General features: G+C 45.3%; 1 protein-coding gene across 26 annotated transcripts in view; it reads left to right on the top strand.

Annotated features, from left to right (window-relative positions):
- TACC1 (transforming acidic coiled-coil containing protein 1) overlaps positions 1–20,495 on the top strand; it is a 120,258-nt gene that overhangs the window by 51,442 nt on the left and 48,321 nt on the right. For 11 of the 26 annotated variants that reach the window (XM_070500130.1, XM_070500126.1, XM_070500123.1 and 8 more), the window contains one exon: positions 6,605–6,720. The exons of 5 other annotated variants lie outside the window; for them this stretch is intronic. Coding sequence is in view for 14 of the 21 variants with exons in the window: in XM_070500123.1 (XP_070356224.1) it covers positions 6,605–6,720 (116 nt within the window). In the remaining 7 variants the exon portion in view is untranslated. Of the gene's footprint in view, positions 1–5,081; positions 5,624–6,604; positions 6,721–20,495 lie in introns of those variants that run through there. 10 more of the 26 variants (XM_070500120.1, XM_070500121.1, XM_070500122.1 and 7 more) reach the window with 3 other exon arrangements.

Raw genomic sequence — 20,495 nt, 5'->3', positions numbered from 1 at the left:
GTGTCCATCTTCCTCTACTTTATATGTGGGATGCCTACCACAGCATGGCTTGCCAAGCGGTGCCATGTCCACACCTGGGATCCGAACCGGTGAACCCCAGGCTGCCGAAGCAGGACACTTAACCACTGCGCCGCCGGGCTGGCCCTAGCTTTTCTCTTTTAAAAAATTACAAAGGAGCTTCTCTTTATGATCTAATTTTCAGTGTACATGCGTAGTACAAATTCCCTGATTTGGGTGTGTTTGGATAATGGAGGGAAGATTGAAATTCTGTGGGTGATTATGGCCTAGAGGTAAAGGATAACATCTGATCTTGCAAGGTTAAGACTGTAATGTTGACATTTGAATACTGTCGAGTGCCGTTATTGAAAATGCTGTTCTGTACAGACATCAGCATGTTCTTGCCTGATTGAACTGAGGTGGGTCAGAAAAGCAGGCCTTGGCAGAGGCACTTCCTCACTGATGGAGATAGACATTCTGAGTTGTGACTTTACAGCCCGTGCCAGGTAGGCAGGAAGCCAGGACTGCAGCAGCAGCAACAAATTGAGAGGAGTGTCTAGCTGATGGAGTCGCAAGGTACAGAGTGGCAGCAAGGGCATCCTGCTCTCTTCCAGTTTGAAACAGCGTGAAGGTACTGCGAGTCAGGAGACCAGGGCCCTAGGTTCACCTCTGGCACTCATTAGCTGTGTGACTTCAGGCAGCTGGCTGCCCTTTCTGTCTCAGTTACCTCATCAGCAAATTGAGAATGAGAAAACCTGCCCCATTACCTGAGAGAATGCTTATAAGGACAGATGAAACTTTATTGATAGAAGGTACTGTTATCTTGACATCCTGGAGACCCTCTACATTGAAATATTCAAGAAACAAGTTAAGGATTGAGGGTGTGTTGGCTTGGTGAGTGAGGAGAGGACATTCGGTAATCCGGTAAATGGAGTAACCACACGCAGAGCATTCCCCACCACGTTGTGGAAACCTCAACAGTGAACAAAGTGGCTCTCAGAAAGCAGGGAGCAGCCGTGGGTGATGTTCTGGTGAGGTTCCATTGAGGTACCTCAACCTGGTTGCCATTAGCTGTTTGTTTCGTATGGGCCCGTGCTCTTCCTAAGCGCTTCGGAGCTGCCCAGCCACTTTGCTTACATCACCAATCTGGCATCTAATCTTGGTAACTTTTGCTCATCAAATTCCTAAAATGTTAGAAAATACAGATAAGTTGATGGGCTTGTCTGCCTGCCTGCCTTTCTGTTTTCTCAGCGGTCACTTTATCTCTGCGATTCCCTAGTGCCATCTGGACCCCACGCTCCTCCCTGCCTCCTCCACTCCCTCAGCAGCATTTCGTACGTACACAGATGCCTCCTCACTCCACCGACTGTCAGAAACTCAGTTTCCTTAGCAGTAGTAGTCTTCTTCTCCTTGTACTGGAAAAGTGTTCTCCTTGTCTCGGATTGCTCACAGCTCTGATGCTTATTGAAGACGTGGAGTGCAAGTTAAAGATACTAATTCCCCTTCTGCTTCTTTACTCTCTGGGGTGAGGCTGTCTCCCTTCTCTGGCAGTTTAGGGCAGGGAAAATAGCAGTTTCACAGGTCTCCCAGTCTTCACTCCTTCCATCCCAGCCCCCAGGTTGTTGCCAGAATGATCTTTCTAAGTGGAAACGTTACTTGCTCAAAGCCCGATGACTCCTCTCTGGCCATCCAGCCCCCACCAGCCCTGCAGGAGCACAAATGGCTGTTTGTCCTGCACCGTGTTGGCCTCCACAAGGTTTAAAACAATTTGAATTAGTAAGAACATTGAAGATTGGAAGATGTCTTATAAAATCCAAGACTTGTGTTTCTCTTGGAAGATTGTTAAATGGCAACACTGGGCACCAGGAACTGGGTGGGGCCGCTGCTTAGCATGGCAGTGTTCTCCAGATAGCTCAGCTACCACCCAGGCCGTGTCAGTCCCTTACATTATCTGGGGACTTGTATTTGCTCCCCCCACTACAGACGCATGTTCAACTTGGGTTAAGATCAACTCCTTAGCAGGTGTACAGGATCCTTCTCAATTTGGCCCCACCCTGCCTGTGTCCCTCACCTCCTGCCACATTCCTGCAGGCATTCCCACAGTAACTGTGCTACTAAATGGATAGTTGTTTGCCTGTTTGAGTTTGGTTTCTCATATGTTTTATTTCATTTTATTTTTTTACCAAAGAGACTCATTTTGCAGATCCCTGTGGAGCAGCCATTAGCAGCAAGGTGTGTGCCTGGCCTGGCCACAATTGTGGAGTGTTTCAAAGGGGTTACATTTTAGATTTTCATGGTGTATTGATCCAAAGCTTCTGTGAAGGGCAAGAAGCAGAGGAAGGAAGAGAACAGATGGGGCCCTTTCTGTGCTTAAGGTCATTTCCAAAACAAATACGTTTAATTTGGTTACTCGGTTATATATTAGCAGACATTCTGCTCTGCGAAGCTAAGGTGTAGCAGCAAAATGATGGTTTACCTTGGTTAGGATATCTGTTGTCAGACATTGCCCATTCTTTCCCAGAATTATGGGAAAATTGATGTATCAGTTATCCCCATTACTTGTACTTCTAGACAATAAAATCAATTCAAGCTGGTGAGTAGTTACTTACTTTGTTGCTGTTCACATTAAGGCCAGGAGCTTGCAGAGGAGTGATTTTTCAGAAACTGAGCATTTGATTCTCTAGTTTCAGGAAATTGCTGTATAGGTTGGGCTTTATCTTACTGGGGCCATCGCTTGTCCCAGGTTCCATTCTGTGCTGGTTCAAAAACGTGACTTCCCCAGGAGTCAGGCTGTAGGAATTTATGTCATCCTAGCCAAACTCATAAAGTCTATTTGTAAACTAGAATATTCCTTTTCTGCACATTTATGAAACACCTACTGAGTGTGTGGCCCTGTCCTAATCTCTGGGGAAACAAAAATAAATCATAAATACGAATGTGGTCCCTGCTGTTGAGAAGCGTATGGTCCAGAAGTGGGCTGAATATGTAAACAAATCGTTACATACAGTGTGGTGAGTGTCGGGTGACCTTACATCATGGGACGGCCTGGTTTATGTCTGTTGTCCTGGTGTAGCTATTAATAGGGTCCCCTATCAGAACTATCTAAGGGCCACAGTAAAAAGTCTCAGTGAATCTTTGGGGTATAGAGATGGTAGAAAGGAGGGAGAAATCAGCCTGCCTTCCCAGAATAGACAAGAGCTGGGTGATGAAGGAAGTTTGGGTAGTCAAGGTCTGGGAGCTTGAGGTGGGGCGAGGGGGTAGGAATGTGTAAAACTCTGCAGGCGAAAGGGAGATTGTTCCAGAAGCTTTGGTTAGTTGGTTCAACCTACTCATTGTTTCCCAGATTTATCCTGTGAAAAAAATTCCCCAGGACACTTGGTAAAAATATGGCTTTCCAGATCCTGCTGGCAATTTGGATTGTGTTTTTAAAGAAGCATCCCCGATGATTCTTGGACATTAAGGTTCAGAACTAATTCTCTACTGATTATGGCTAAGAATTCAAAGGGTGGGGAGTAGAGGAGAGCAGGAACAGCAAAACTAGAGCACAAGTCACAGATCAGCCAGGCAGGGGTGACCCTACATGAGAAAACCCTGAAAGGTAGAACCAGTTGGGGGACATTTACAGTAGATCTGTGATAAATGAGGAGTGCAACAACTATGTCAGTCACAACAGCAGAGGAATGAAAAGGTTTGAGAAGTAGTCGGGGTTGAATAAACAGGACCTAGTATATGCCAAATACTGATATACATAGGGTAATATTATTACAGGTAACACTTATGTCAAATCCAGGAACCTGGGGGACCTTATATTCTGAAGGTTTATGCAGTGAGCCATAAACCTAAAAATACTGACTGTTGGAGAGTCTTGTGGCACATTTCATGTGGACCTAAAAAAAAGACTCCTGCTTACTTTACACGTTTCTAGTCTCCAGAACAGTAGCGACAGTTTTGTTTATCTCTCGGGGGGAGCTGGATGCATTCCAAAGCCTCCTGTCACCCCCACCCTTTTCTCGAGACTCCAGGCAAACCCCTGCGCTTCTGTCATGGTAAAACTACCTGCCACGCCTTATCTGGCATTATTTTTGCTTTTGTTTTTGTTATGGAATGTGTAAGACACTCAGAAGTCATGAGCAATATATGAGCCAACCCCTTTCAGGGGGTCGGTCTGTCTCCTGGACTTTCAGCACGAGTTTGAGTTTGTTGCTAGATCCACCGCCACTCTGGGAAATTACAGTAATACGAGAAACGCCTTCTCCAGCAAGGAGATCGTGAAGCCTGCTGTGCACTGGGCATTCTGAGAAGCAGTCCCTAAATGGAAAATGAAGAAACTCCGAGGAGAGCTCTGCTATTCCCCTCTGGCTTCAAACATAAAGAGGGTTTTTATTTGGAAGGCTGCCTTCACCAGGCCTGTTGGCATTCTGAAGCAGCTAACGAAGTCAGAAATCAAAGACTTGGGAGTTATGAAAAAAAATCCTCAAAACGGAGAATGGAAAACCGATCAGGCTATAATTTCACGGGGCAATTTAGCACCCCTCACCCAAGACCTGGCCACGGAGCGTCCACGAGTGCGGACTGGGGAGGGACAACGCCTCTAAAATTCCAGTCCTTGGTACTCCTGTAGCGTTGCTGAGGGCTTTCCAAATCCTGGGAGGACAGGGTTGAAGGTGAACGGGCTGAAATCTTCCACGCTGTCAATGTCAGGGAGGAGAAAAGCACCAATCAACAGCGGCCTCAAAGTTTTCTTCTAAGGGGCTTAACTTCTGTGCGACCCGCTATCACCAAGGCCATTAAGTCACAGTAGCAGGATGAAAAAATAAAAATAAAAAATGGAGGAGGAAAGTCCAGCGGACACGGACCCAGAACGTGGGTCTCCGCTGCTGCGGCTGCTGACCGAGCTGTTGGGGGCGCCTGGGTCCTCGGCCCGCGGCCAGAGCCGCGCCGGGAAGCCCCTGCCCGCAGTCCAGGCGCGACCAGCGTGGCGCCGCGGGGGGGGATCCGGCCGGCGCGCCGCCGACTTCAAAGGCCCGGCTCCGCCGCCGCCCCCGCCCGCGCGCGCGAGTAGTACGGTCCGAGGGGGCGGCTCCTGGGGCGCGGCTCCCGCCGCAGCTGATGCGCGCCCGGCCGGCCGGAGGCGGGAGCCGGGAGCCGGAGACCCCGAGACCCCGAGACCCCGAGCCGGGCCCTGCGGAGGCCCCAGGAGAGGCGTCTTCCCGGCGGGAAGGGGCCCGGCGCGGGGGTGCCGCGGCCGCGCGGTTTGGGCAGGAGGACGAGGAGGAAGCGGCGCTGCCTGCCGGCGAAGAGGAAGCGCTCCACCCGGGCCCCCGACGGCGCTCGTTTAACCACATCCGCGCCTCCGCTGGAAACGCTCACAGGCGCCTGTCACCGGTTCCCTCCATTTTGAAAGGGAAAAAAGGCTCTTCCCCCTTCCCCTCCTCCTAGGAGCTGGAGCCAGAGGAGCCGCGCTCATGGCGTTCAGCCCGTGGCAGATCCTGTCCCCCGTGCAGTGGGCGAAATGGACGTGGTCCGCGGTGCGCGGCGGGGGCGCCGGAGAGGACGAGGCCGGAGGGCCCGAGGGCGACCCCGAGGAGGAGGACTCGCAAGCCGAGACCAAATCCTTGAGTTTCAGGCAAGTACACGCATCCCTGCCGAGATGCAAACGTGCTGCCATCCATCCATCTGCGGCTCATTCTGTGTGCGTGTGTGTGGTCGCCCACCCGCGTAACCATCTTCACGGCAATGCTACGTCCCTGCCCGTAACCAGGTCCTCGCTGTGCGTTCGGAAGTTCAGGATGTTCTGTCCTCCCGTGTATTTTCTTTCCCGCGTTTCAGTATGAGCTTTCTGAACCTAACGCAGAATCTGCAGTCTCTCCGCATCCCGGTCTGCCTCGGTCACTTTCTCTAAGCTTCGATCCCCCACCCCCCGCCCCTACACATAGACACACGCACATATAGACACTGTCGTTGATCACACCCGGTGGAACTTGGGGCCCCTACTGTGGGGAAGGAGTCGCTCCCAGGCCCTCCTGGGGCTCCACTGTGTCCCGAAAATGCAGCCATGGTAGAGAAGGTCGCGTGATGACAGGCCCCTGGCAGCTGGTGAGAAATGGTGGTCTCTGCTGAGCTGTCACCCATGTGATTGCGGAAGGCAGGTGACAGCATTTTCAGCCTCGGGCCGAATGAATTCCAAACAGGTAGAGGCCTGCCGAGGAAAAAGGCGACATGGAGAGAATTGGCTTAGTGTTTTAGGCGGGGGTGGGCGGCAATCTTAATTTTTAAGCCTCTGGGAAAGGGCTCTTGTGAGAAAAGGAGTCTGTTGGAAAGCGCTTTTTTTGGGTGTCAGAGGGAAAGATGACCTCAAAAATAAATGGTGCTGGAGAAAAGCTCCGGAGGATGGAGGAGATATCAGGGCGACAGGATGCCAGACAGAAGCCCGAGGAGGGCCCTGCTAGAAAACCCGCAGCAGCTCCCACAGGCGAGTCCGTGCTGAGGACCAGTGGGTTGTAAAGTTAGGCAGAAATCCTGGACTAGCCTTTGTGGATGTTTACATTCCTAAGGGTGTCGGAAATACCGTTGAAAGTGGTAATTCCTCATTTTTCCCCCTTGGCAGCTCGGATTCTGAAGGTAATTTTGAGACTCCCGAAGCAGAAACGCCTATCAGATCACCTCTCAAGGAATCCTGTGAGTCATCTCTGGGATTGGCAGGACCCGAGGCCAAAACCCAAGGTAAAGACAGACTTTCATTTTCTGGCTCTTTTGTTTTAAAATTTTGGAAATGTAAATGAGGGAAGGAAAAGTGTTAACTTTGGGCCACATAAAAAGGTTTGGATTGTCTCTCTGCTGAGAAAACGCTGCTTTGAAGCTGGCTTATTTGACGTGTTTTTTTGTTTGCGTTTTAGGAGTGTGGTGGTCAGAGGCTTTCTTCCCTAAGCAGTTTGTGCATTTGCAGTATGAGATTATGGTTATCAGACATTCCTCCTGGGCCCATCCCCTCAGCCCCTACAAGACAAAAATGTGTGTAGTGATGCAGTGGTGGAGGGACGTAGAGATCTGGCTTCACAAATTTCTCAGGCTAACTCACTTTCCACGGGGTGTGGCTGGAGACAGCAATTATATTGACTCTTTTAGATGAGGAATCTTGAGAGGCTTTTTCAGAATTGTTTACGTCTCCCTCTTTTACACAGCAATGGTGGTGAGCCCTCAAGTCTACCTAAGAAAACCTGGCGCTGAGATTCTCTCCTGGCCCCTCAGCCCAACCTTGAGCCTCCCCTTCATCTGCTGAAGCTTCTGCTGTTCTGCTTAATTAGTAGAAACCTTTTTTGTCATATGGGCAGTTTTGAGTAAAATTTCTCCCGTCCTGATAAAGTTCGTTTATCCATTCAGTGAATAGAATGTGCTGTAATTCAGCAGTGAAAGAGTCCTGCTCTCAAAGTTAACGTCATGGAAGGAGATGGACCTTTGAAAGGTTAAGCAAAATACATATGTCAGCTTTTGTCTTAAGTATCGTGGAGAAAAGTAAAGCAGGGGAAGGAGGGCTGGGGTATATGGGCTGGGGACAGGAGATGCTGAAGGTGAATTAGGGGAGAGCCTTACTAATAAGGGGACTTGAGCAGAGCCCTGAAGGAAGGTTGAGGGGACAGCCTTGCAGATTCCTAGGGAGAGAACCCTTCTAGCAGAGGGAATGGCGTTAGCGAAGCTCTGAGTCAGGACCAGCCTGGGACAGGGTGAGGCCTTCTGGGGGAGGGTGGCACATGTTTGAGGACCAGTGAAGAGGCCAGTGTGGCTGAAGTGGAGTGACTGGCAGGGCGCTGTGGGAGCCAAAGCCAGCCAGGTAAAGGGCGGTCCAGAACATTTTGTAATGCTGTTTCGATTTTCTTTCTGAGTGAGATAAGCCGTGGAGGACGTGTTAGTTTCCTAGGAGTGCCTTGAGAAAGTACCACAAATTGAGTGTGTTAAAACAACAGAAATGTATTCTCTCACAGTTCTGGAGGCTAGAAGTGGGAAATCAAGGTGTGGAAGCGCCATACTCCTCTAAAGGTTCTGGGGAAGAATCTTCCTCATCTATTTTAGCTTCTGGTGGTTGCCAGCAATTCTTGGTGTTCCTAGGCTTGTGGCAACGTAGCTGCAGTCTCTGCCTCCTTCATTCATGGCCACCTTCTCCCTGTGTGTCTCTGTGTCTTCACGTGGCATTCTTATGAGGATACCAGTCATTGAATTTGGGGACCACCCTACTCCAGTATGACCTCATTTCAACTCCATTACATCTGCAGAGATGCTATTTCCAAATAAGGTCACATTCGCAGGTATGGGGAGTTAGAACTTCAGCGTTATGTTTGAGGGAACACAGCTCACCCCACAACAGAGTGCTTTGAGCAGAGGGTTCGTGCTTTGACTTCTTTTTTAAAACTGCTAGCTGGCTGTTCTCTGGAGAAGGGATTCTAGGTGGCTGTCCTTTTTGCATGCTTTCTCTATTCCAGTGTCTGTCACTGTCGCCCAACAGTGGCACATAGAGCCAGCTTTCAGTTATCCACTTACCTAGTTTTTGAACTGATTGCGACTTTTTCCTCCCAACAGTTGCCGTATTTTATTGTTTAGTAACTTCTTCACAGGTCGCCCAGGGAAGTCAGGCTCTCTGGGATAGACTCCTGATGGAGCTGGAACTGTTGGTGAAATGAGAGCAGCTTTTTGTGATTTGGTTTTACTTCACAGTGTGGGCTGCATTCTGTGCTTCCCCTGCTGGGAATTCAGCACTGCCCTCACCTTGCCCCTGGCTGCTTTTCCCCTTTGTTTTAGGCAGAGACTGCGTGGGAACAGGCAAGTTTATGTCTTGGGGAACCTGCATGTGGACGCTGCTCTGTAGCACTCTCAGCGACGGAAGATGTCGCTTGCTCTTCAGGCCTTCCCTTTTCTTCTCTCTAGATTGGCACACCAGAAGGGAGATTTGCAAGTTTCAAAGGACTATTTTGTGGCCTTCCTATCAAATTTGAATAAAGCTCACAAGACAAGTTGAGTAGCTGTTTGAAAGCCTCTTTGAATTGCCCTCAGCTAGGGCCAGCCCCTTCCTCACCATTCTGGTAGCTGGTAGTCTGATTCATCCTGACAGATTCTTTGCTAATTGAATAGAGGCCTGTATGGCCAGACCCCCAGAGCCATAGAGACCCATTTGTTTGGTCCTTCCTGTGCCGCTGACTCATTATTACAAATTTTGGTAACTTCCAGCTCACACTCTGTTTTTCACTCTCTCTAAAAATTTTTCTTTTAGAGAGTCATGGACCAGGAAAGCTCTGGGACGCAGTTCATGATTCAGACCACGTCTATGGTGGAGGGGTGGGAGGGGGGTGTACAGTCTAGGAAACAGCCGCTACCTTTTGTGAAGTCTCTCAGTTTAGGGTCTTTAAATAATAGGGTGGTTGCTCCTCAGCCTGGTAGTGTCCTGCCTTCTAGGGCGCCTTCCACCCATCCTCTAGAGCTAGTCCTGAGTCCTGTTGCTGGCCGTGTCCACAGGAAATGTGAGAGTACAACCAAAGAGGAGGGCTGAGCGGGGAAGATATCAGTGGGCAAAAATCCCTGGGGAGTCATTTCATGTTGAAGTCTAATTCCTGGGTCTGGATGGTTCTCTTTCTCCCCAGATTGTTGATTGTTTGGCTCCTGATAAAGTTAGTCTGTCCTGTTTCAGTGGTTCCAGAACATGGTGGGACAGCAGGTGTAGATTATATGAGACTGTATCTTCTGGAGAGATGACTTATGAGTTGTTAGCTAGCCATGGGTCGGAGTTAACGCATGTAGAAGATCCTGGCTTCCCAGTGTATGGTGGCGCTCCAGTGTGTGGCCTGTATCCTGTATACCATACCCATGGCCCCCACTGTAACGTCTTTCAACTCAGGGAAGCTTCGCCATCTATTCTGAAGTCAATTTTTGGAGGGGAAGTTTTTTAGGGACTTACAGTATCTGAACTCTGTAATAACTCTTCTTAAGACAGAGTTGTATGTCATTCTCGAATTAAAACAGTGGATGAGGTTGTGGGGGGTTTTTTAAGCCACAGATAGAAGCCGGTTCAGTCTAATGGTAAAATAAAACTATAGCCCAAGAGGTTTCTTGAAGATACCAGAGTGGTGGCTCCAGTGTGTCTGGGCTGGTGGTTCTGTGTTTGCTGTCTGTCTGCCTTCCCCCACAAAGGGTGTTAAAGCTGCTGCTGTTGCTGTGCTTTTTGCGGGGAGGTGTACCAGTGAGGAGACGTCACCTAGGAGAGGACTTGAAAGAGGTACAATCTGAAATTCAGTGTTTTAGCCTGTAAAAGCTGCAGCGGATATCCTTTGCTGCTGGAGTCCCCACTCCCCTGTATTTGCCCATTGTTACCTTTCTTTAGAAAGAATCTTAATTCCTGCTGAAGCTCTCCTACGCCCTTGGAACAACAAGTTAAACCTATCCTGTTTGATGTGTTAATTAGATGCCTGGAAATTTCAAAGACGTTCTGTAGTCCTCCCAATAGAAGGAAAGAGATAAACAGGATCAGTCCGCAGGTATTTACTGCTGGAGGCCTGTGGGGAGTGCAGGGTTGTTTGTTGACGCAATTTTGGTTGTCTAGATCAGGAATCAGCAAACTGTGGCCCGGAGACCTCATCAGACCTGCTGCCTGCTCTTGCCTATCATTGTTCTGCCCTGCAGCTAAGAATTGTTTTTACATTTTTAAGTAGTTGGAAAAAAAATATTTTGTGACGTGAAAATTATATGAAATTCCCATTTTTAGGGTCCTTAGAGTTGTGTTGGAATGCAGCCACACTCGTTCACAGTGCCGCTTGCACAGTACAGTAGCATGGTTGAGTGCTCAGAACAGAGACCAGATGGCCAGCAAAACCCTAGAATATTTACTCTTTGGCTCTTTACAGAAAAGTTTACCAACCTAGATCCACACTTAGGACAATTTCAGTAAAAAGTACAAAGTTTAAGTAATTTGGGATGATGACTTTAAAAAGGGCAGCAAGGCTATACCTGATTAATTAACAAATGGGTACTGGGTCCCGTTGGTGTAGGCTATATGGTCTGGGAAGTCTTTAGGGAGAAACTGGTTTGGGTGGCTGTTTGTCTCCCTTGCAAAACAGAAATGATGTGGTTGGTCTGTCAATGTACCTGATTTTCAGTTGACTAAAAGATCTGAGGAGTTACGAAAAAAGGAAATTAGGGAAGAATGAAGAGAATTTTGGAATCATTTGCTACAAGTACAAACATATAGACTTAACTTTTGCCCATTAAGTATTTTCAGTGTAACTTGGGGTGTTTGAGAATTTGTAATTTGACTGTTTATATAGTAAACTGTTGGTATATGTTGTGTGGTTAATAAGGTATATTTATTGGAATGCTTTAGACTGTACATATATAAGACCTAGAATGAAGATCTTGTTCAGCTCTATGCCTTCGATTTTCAGTTTTCAGGATTTGGGTTACATGTATCAGCAAATATAGTGCAAACTTTTTTTTTTTTTCGTGAGGAAAATTGTCCCTGAGCTAACATCTGTTGCCAGTCTTCCTCTTTTTGCTTGAGGAAGATTGTCTCTGAGCTCACATCTGAGCCACTCTTCCTCTATTTCGTGTGTGGGATGCCACCACAGCATGGCTTGATGAGCACTGTATAGGTCTGCACCCAGGATCTGAACCCATGAACCCCAGGCCGCCAAAGCGGAGCAGGTAAACTTAACCACTATACACCGGGCTGGCCCCTGTACAAACATTTTTCGTTAGGTGTTCCAGTCAATCCATGAGTCTGGTTCTTCTGGGGAGTTAGTGTGATGTCCATGTGGGAGTACCTCTTCTTCTTATGGTGCTCCTCCCAAAGAGAATGCTTTCTTAGGGAAACAAGCGTAGTTTTTCCAGCAGAGACCTCAGAGAGTACGGAACCACCGTGTTTTAATAAAGAACTCAGGGGCAGAGGCAGGGGCAAGGTCTGCCTGGCGAAAGTAAAGATTTTTGGTGACTGTCAAAGCAGTATTTTTCTTGTAAGATGCATAGTAAATTCAAGCCCTTCCTAAGAAATATTATAATGGTCAAACTCATTTCAAACTTTCATTCTTCCATTTGGGGCTTACCTGAGCATCAAATAAAGCAATATAGCTTACCTTGATAGTTTCTGGTGGTGGAAGCATTCTCTACGTGTGTGTGTGCATGAGTGAGTGTGTGTGTAAACCCTTCTAAAATTGTGTTTCTACCGTTTAATTCTCCACCTAAACAATGGTTAAACATTGAAATTAAAGAGTAGTCATAGTGTCTTTTTCAAGTGACCAGTAATACTGTTCAAAGGAAGTCCTGGTGGTATGAACCATTTTGTCACAATCTCCTACACTCAGATTAGTAACAGGAAAATTATGGTTTGTCCACCCAAAACAGCCGTCTTAGTGGGGATTTGATAACTGAAGGTTACTAAATTGTCCGATAACTGTCAATGTTAGGCCTGGAAAGGGATTGCTGTTTGTAAGTTCAAGATCTCACCCTCACCTTTGCCTGTACTGAACCTAATTTTATGAGTTCATACAAACATGATTGGATCCCCAGGGGTTAGATTGATGATGGCTAAACTCACAAGGGAATAGTAACCGAATGGAGTGTTTCATTAATTCACAAGTGAAAAATGTAATTTGACGGTTCTGTTGGGCAGATACAAGTGTTCTCCTATCCAGTCCAGGTACCATCTTTCCTATGTCATTGCTGGAAATATAACAACAAATTACTGTTCTCTAGCTTTTCCACTGCAAGACTCCCACCTAGCAGACCACCAGCTTTCTGTTTCAGCCTTGTTTATTGGATGTATTAGAAGCAAGTAGATTTTTTTTTCCAGCATCTTATTTGATTTTTATAACAATGATGCTATGAGATAGGACACGTGTGAGTTCTATTCCAAAGATTGGGAAATCCAGGCCAGAGCCTTTACTACTAGTAGTAGGGCAGGGTGTTAAATTCAGCTTAAAAAAAATTTTTTTTTTAAAGATTTTATTTTTCCTTTTTCTCCCCAAAGCCCCCCGGTACATAGTTGTGTATTTTCAGTTGTGGGTCCTTCTAGTTGTGGCATAGTGGGACGCCACCTCAGCGTGGCTTGATGAGTGGGGCCATGTCCGTGCCCAGGGTCCAAACCAGTGAAACCCTGGGCCACCGAAGCAGAGTGTGCAAACTTAACCACTTGGCCACGGGGCCAGCCCTGAAATTCAGTTTTTTAAGATCACGCATCCAGAGCTCCTTGGAACGTAGTCTACAGCTTCCCTCCCCAGTGAATGTGTGATTCTCTTCACAGATTGAAGAGAAGACTCATCAGAGGAAATAAAGGTTCTTAAAATGTTAGCTGGGCAGAGTGTGTGGTGGGGGAAAGCATCCTCTTAAGGATCCTAAGTGATAGTAATTAAAAAAAAATTCAGCAAAAAATTCATCCTCCACATGTGTTAACCTGGCACATATAATGTATGAAGTATAAAATGTATTTTAAGAATCTCAAACGTCAGAAGTTTGCAGCACAATTCCAGAAGCAAAAGAAAAAAACAAACCCAGCTTCCCTGGATAAGCGGTGCTGTTAGATTGAAAACATTTTGCTTCTCTAATGCTTAGCTTCAGCTCGTCCGTGAGAAATAAAGAGGGGATGGGACACTTTCAGTAATAGCTTTTGCTTTCCTTCGCCACCTGTAAGTCTTGGATGGGTGAGGAGAGGCAGGTGCATGGAGGTGTGTGCAGCCTCCCGGGACTCTGCAGCTATTTTGGGGTAGGAAGAGCAGTTTCTAAGAGAACTGTATAGTTATTTATTGCTGCATAACAAATTTCTCCAAACTTATTAGCAGCTTAAAACAATAAACATTTATTATCTCCCATAGTTTTTATAGGTCTGGAATTTGGGAGCAGCTGAGCTGGGCGGTCTGGCTTAGAGTTACTTGTGAGAATGCAGTCACTATGTTGGCTGGGACTGTAGTCATCTAAAGCTTAACTGGGGCCAGAGGATCCTCTCCCCACGTCGCTCACTCATGCCTGGCAAGTTAGTGCTGGCTGTTGGTGGGAGGCCTCAGTTCTTCACCTCATGGATGAACCTCTCCATGGGGTTGCTTGAGTGTCCTTCCAGCATAGCAGCTGACTGCTCACTGAGCGAGTGATCCAAGAGCAAGATGGCAGCTGCAAAGTCTTTTATGACTTAGCCTTAGAAATCATACTCAGTTATTTCCTCAGTATCCTTTTGGTTACACATGTTGGTCCAAGGGCAAGAACACCTGGAGGTAGGACTCAATGGAGGCCATCTTGGAGGCTGGCTCCCACCAGGCCCTTAAACTTATACCAAAGGGTGTAATTCCAAAGACTGCAAAATGTTTTCATTACTCTCTCCCTCTGGGGCCTCTTCACTGCCTCCCCCACCCCTTCCTTTTGCCCCGTTTCTTAGAGTGCAGGAGCAGAAGAGGCAGGAGAAATAACATGGGCTTCAGCCAGGGTCTGTGTCCCATTGTGGAGGCGTCTCGTGCACTGGTGTGCCGGCTGCTGTTGCTCTCTCTGGAGGCTCCTCTCTTGCCGAACATTCCTCCCTACTTTTCTTTATCCTGCATCAGCTTCCCAGCTCTGTGTGGGTGGTTGCTACTTTGTGAGAGAGGCAGTTGGTATTTTGAATTCTCCAGTAATTATTTCTGAAGAGATGCACATTATGGTTGTTTGGCAGCAACAGAGTGAAGTTGCACAATTTCACATTTCTGCAGAGGAGCCCCATCTGTTAGCACGTGCTCTGTCTCTCCTTGCTCCTGCTGCTGCAATCTTGGGGAGGCCTTCTCAGACTTCTGTCTGTGGTAGGGGTTTCGACTCTATTTGAAATGTAACCTCAAACAAATCCAGATGCTTCCAAAGCTCAGGGGCATCTCATGAGTTAGAGGAGAAGACATATTCGTTGTTAGCTCATCTTCTCTGGAGAGGGCTTCCTGGTGAGTGGGCCCTGCCTCTCACCTGATTGTAATCTTGGCCTTGGAGGACACGGTTTGGGTCTCTTTATAAATAAAATAGTATAAGGCGTGGGTTTGGGAATTTTAAGTACTTTCTTCATCCTTGGTACAACCTTTTTCAGATTATCAAGAGGCTCATACTTTAGAGTGAGCTTCTCTCAGGAGTTGGAAGCGGATCTCAGGAGAACGATGTGGCACCTGGCGCCCTGTCTCACAAAAGCAGTTAAAATTCCACCTGCCCCCCTCATGATGTTTTTGTTTTGGTGTTTTTTGGAGGGTGTGGAGGAGGAGATTTGCACAGTTAGTTCCTTGTCTGGGTTCAGTTTGGGGGGGGAGGGTGTTGGTGTTATTTTTCTGCTTTAAGTAATGACATTTTAAAATTACGGCATACCTAAGAGGATGTTCTGCCTTCTCCTGCCTCGACTCACCCACTGGGACCCCCTGCTTGCTCCCAGGCTTCTGGAAGACCTCGGGCCCCAGTGGTTGTCAGCGCAGTGTGAGCTCTGCAGCCACGCCCGTGGGTTCTCCCTAGCATTCCTGGAAAAGTCCTTCTTGTCTCGTTGTCCCACCCTGGACGGAATATCATGTCCACTTCTCCATTTTAAGGCTGTTGACCGAGTGGCTGAGAAAGTACAAACATAAAGTATGTTTCAACTTTGGGGGAATCAGAGGGACTGGGAACTCGGACGCATGAAACTGAAAAAAAAAAAACAGCGAATTTTGGACACTTGCCTGAATGCACCTTATTAACAGTCCCCTCAGGTCAGACCTCTTTAGCAGAAAGGGGTGGCCCATGTGCCAGAGTCGCACTTGTTTTCCTCCTGAAGCCCTTGCTCAAACATGGGAGGGTAGGGGGTGGGAGGGCAAGGCGCAGGCGTCATGTACAGAGGAGGGGTCTTCAAAGGGAGAGGGTTGAATGATGAACAAATGTCATTCCTTTGCAGCTGTTGTGTAGAGCTGAGCGGCTTTATCTGTACTTTTTTCTGTATAAAAAAGCTAATCAGGTGAGAAGGAGTCCTTTATGGATCAGGCATTCACTCGGCAGTGGGCCCTGATGGAGCATCAACTCTTTGGGCACTCGGTTTCTGCTTTGGGGTTTCAGGGGACCAGGGCGTAAGGCCCCGCAGAGCTCAGAGTCTGGAGGGAGCTAGCTGCCTTGTATTTCTCGGACCTCTTGGCCTCCTTGGCTTCCCCAGATGTTATGGCAGCAAATAGGTAGTTTTAGCAAAGGAGTGTGTAAGGAGATCTTGGAAGAAGTCAAATGTTAAAAATTAGAATTAAAGAAAAAAACAACTACCCCCCTCCCCACAAAAAAATAGAAGCCTTTTGTGCTTGACACTTGCCATATCTCTAGGATGGTTCGTAGATTTGGCTGTATCTGTTGTGGGAGCGAGGAGTGATGTCATCTTTTCGCCTCTTTCTGTAAATAGAATTTATCTAGCACGTTGTAGGCTTCCTCAAGAGAAAGTTAAAATCCCACATTGCTGTGATGGTGAGATCTGCCACCTCTCTCAAGTGTGCATCCCTGCAAGTGACACACATAAAAGACGAAAGCGTTTCTGAAGTGTGAGTCTGTGGTGTGGTGGAAGGTTTTCTTAGGAGTGCAGCACACTGCTCCTGCTCTGTTGCCCTCTGAGCCTCCTTTTGCTCTCTTTTTCTTTTTAACAGTTTTGAGAGATAATTCACATGCCATACAATCTGCCCATTTAAAGGGGGTACAATTTAATGGGTTTTAGTATATTAACAGAGTTGTGCAACTGTCACCTCAATCTAATTTTTAGAACGTTTTATCACCCCCAGAAGAAACCCTGTACCCAGTAGCAGTCACCCCCCCCTCCCGTTTTTGTCCCATTCCAGCCCCCAGTCCTAGGCAACTGATAATCTACTCTGTGTCTCAATAGATTTGCTTATTCTTGACATTTCATATAAATGGAATAACACAGTATGTAGTCTTTTGTGACTGGCTTTGTTCACATACCATAATGTTTTCAAGGTTCATCCCTGTTGCAGCATGTGTCAGAACTTCATTCCTTTTTTATTGTCAATTAATACTCCACTGTATGGAAATACCATATTTTATTTCCCCATTCATCAGTTGATGGACGTGTGGGTTATTTCCACTTTTGGGCTGTTATAAATAATGCTGCTATGAGTAGTTATGTTCAAGTTTTTGTGTGGATGTATGTTTTCATTTCTCTTGGGTATGTGCCTAGTAGTATATTCATTTCTCTTGGGTATAAACCTTGGGTATATATCTTATGCTGGGTCATGAGGTAACTCTATTTCTAACATTTTGAGAAACTGTCAAACTATTTTCCAAAGTGGCTGTACCATTTTACATTCCTATTAGCCGTGTATGAGGGTTTCAATTTCTCCACATCTTTGCCAACACTTCTTGTTATCTGCCTGTTTGATTGTAGCCATCTTAGTAGGTATGAAGTGGTATCTCATTGTGGTTTTGATTTGCATTTCCCTAATTCTAATGATGTTGAGCATCTTTCCATGTACTTGTTGGTTGTTTGTCTATCTGCTTTAGCGAGACGTTTACTTAGATTCTTTGCCTTCTTTTTAGTTGGGTTTCTTATCTTAGAGAGTTGTAGGAGTACTTTATGTATTCGATATATAAGTCCCTTCTCAGATATGTGATTGTAAATATCTTCTCCCATTCTATGGGTTATCTTTTCACTCTTTTGACGGTGTCATTTAAAGTTATAAAAGTTTTTAATTTCAGTGAAGTTCAGTTTATCTATTTTTCTGTTGTCCCTTGTGCTTTTGGTATCATATCTAAGAAGGCTTTGCCTAACTCATGGTCACAAAGATTTACTGCTACATTTTCTTCTAAGAGTTTTATAGTTTGAGCTCTTACATTTAGGTCTTTGGTCAGTTTGAGTGAATTTTTGTATATGTTGTGAGGAAGTGGTGCAGCTTCATTCTTTTGCACGTGGATATCCGGTTGCCCCAGCACTATTTGTTGAAAAGACTGTTACTATCCCTATTGAATTAATTTTGCACCCTTGTACAAAATCAGTTGACCATAGATGTAAGGGTTGATTTCTGAACTTTCGATTCTGTTTCATTGATTTATATGTCTCTCCTTAGGCCAGTACACACTCTCTTGATTACAATAGCTTTGTAGTAAGTTTTGAAATCAGTCAGTGTGAGTCTTCCAACTTGTTTTTTTTACCCCAAGATTGTTTTAGGTATTTTAGGTCCATTGCATTTCAATATGAATTTTAGGTTCAGCTTGTTAATTTTGCAAAGACGGCAGCTGGGATTTTGATAGAGATTGTGTTTAACCTGTAGATAAATTTGGGAAGTATTGTTATCTTAACAATATGATGTTTCAGTCAAGGATGGAGTACATGTACAACAATGGTCCCATAAGGTTAGTACCCTAGAGCCTAGATGTGTCATAGGCCATACTGTCTAGGTTTGTGTAAGTACTATAGGGGAGGAAGAAGTTCTCCTCTACCCTTCTAGGTTTTTCTGGCTGTTCTAAGATTAACAGGAGAAAAACAAACAAAATAACATGTACCCCTGGGAAAAACCCAGAAAAACTGAATAATGCACCAAAATGGCCAAAGCCCTCACCTTAAATACCATCCTCAGCTAAAGACAACACAAGATGCTGGCATTGGAGAGAGACAGTGACTTCAAAGGGAAGGAAGGCAGTTCACAGGTAGGTGAAAAGGAGCAAACATTTGAAAAATGTGTTTGGCCACACAGAAACAGAAGGACACAGAGGGGAGCCCAGCAAACAGGCTCTTCTGGGTTCCTCCCTGTCTCCAACCTAGTTCATGTTATGTAAAAGGTGATGGCTCACTTCCTGAGATAGGTTTTTTAATCTAACTTTTTTTAGACAGTTAAGGGGGAGGTAACAAGAAAAACTTTCTGAGTCTTTTGTTTCTTAAAAATAATCAGCCTGAAATAATCCTCATGTTAAAGAGACACATTTTGGGGTGGCAAATTTTGTTCCCCTTCAGTACTCTCTATGATGTTTGCACAACCACAAAATCACCTAACAAGACATTTCTCAAAATCTATCCCCATTGTTAAGAGACACATGACTCTGTTAGGTCATGGGATGTCTTTCCATTTATTTAGATCTTCTTTAATTTCTTCAAACAATGCTTTGTAGTTTTTAGAGAAGTCTTGCACTTCTTTTGTTAAATTTATTTCTAAATATTTTATTCTTTTTGATACTAATATAAGTGGAATTGTTTTCATAATTTCATTCTTGGATTTTTCATTGCAAGTATATAGAAATACAGTTGATATTTGCATATTGATCTTGTATCTGGCAACCTTGCTGAATTCATTTATTAAGTTATAGTAGTCTTTCGGTGAATTCCTTAGGACTTTTTATACACAAAATTATGTCATCTGCAAATAGAGATAGATTTACTTTTCCTTTCCAGTCTGGATGTGCTTTTTTCTTTTTCTTGCCTAATTGACCTGGCTAGTAGAATTTTGAAGAGAAGTGGTGAGAGTTGACATTCTTGTCTTGTTCTTGCTCTTAGGGTACAAGCATTCAGTATTTTACCATTAAGTATGACATTAGCTGTAGGTTTTTCATAGATGTCCTCTATCAAGTTGAGTTTTCCTTTTATTCCTAGTTTGTTGAGTGCTTTTTTATCATGAAAAGATGTTGGATTTTGTCAGATTCTTTTTCTGTGTATATTGAGACGATCATGTGGGTTTTGTCTTCCATTCTATTGCTATGGTATATTACACTAATTGATTTTCAGATGTTAAACCGAGCTTGCATTCCTGGGATAAATCCCACTTGTTCATGGTGTATAATCCTTTTTATATGTTAGTGCATTCAGTTTGCTGGTATTTTGTCTAGGATTTTTATATCTGTTTTCAATAAGAGATACTGGTCTGTAGTTTGTTGTTTTTCCTTCTTGTGATTGCTTGGTTTTGGCATCAGGGTAATACTGCCTGGATAGAATGAGTTGAGAAGTGTTTCCTCCTCCTATATTTTTTGGATAGTTTGTGAACGATTGATATTAATTCTGCTATACATATTTGATAGAATTTACCAATCTGGTCCAGGTATTTTTTTCAGGGGGAAGTTTTTAATTTACCAGTTCAATCTCTTTACTTGTTTTAGATCTATTTAGATTTTCTCTTTCCCCATGAGTCAGTTTCATAGTTCGGGTCTTTCTAGGAATTTATTTTATCTAAGTTATCAAATTTGTTAACATACAGTTACTCATAGTATCATTTTCTTGTTTTTAAATGGAATTAATCAGCCCTGCTGTGCCTTTTTCACAGAGTTTGAGAATCAAGTTACATAATGTTTATGGAAGTGCTTTGAAGATCATATCAAGTGGGAAGTGTTTTATTTGTGCTAAATTCTTAGTTCTAGGAAAACATAACCAGGTTACACTGTCTTCAGTTTATGCAATTTAATATTTATACTATGCTCCTCCTTTGTGAATTGCATTTCAGGGGAGAGATTGTTGCCCTTGTTACCAAAGGAATATGAACTGAGGTTAAGTCGGAGGGGGAGTTAACATGGTTTTGGGGCCCGTGTACCTATTTCTTGAGGGT

The sequence above is a fragment of the Equus asinus genome, chromosome 27 (genome assembly GCF_041296235.1).
Source record: "Equus asinus isolate D_3611 breed Donkey chromosome 27, EquAss-T2T_v2, whole genome shotgun sequence".
Lineage (NCBI taxonomy): Eukaryota > Metazoa > Chordata > Mammalia > Perissodactyla > Equidae > Equus > Equus asinus.
This window is presented reverse-complemented; position numbering and strand designations above follow the sequence as displayed.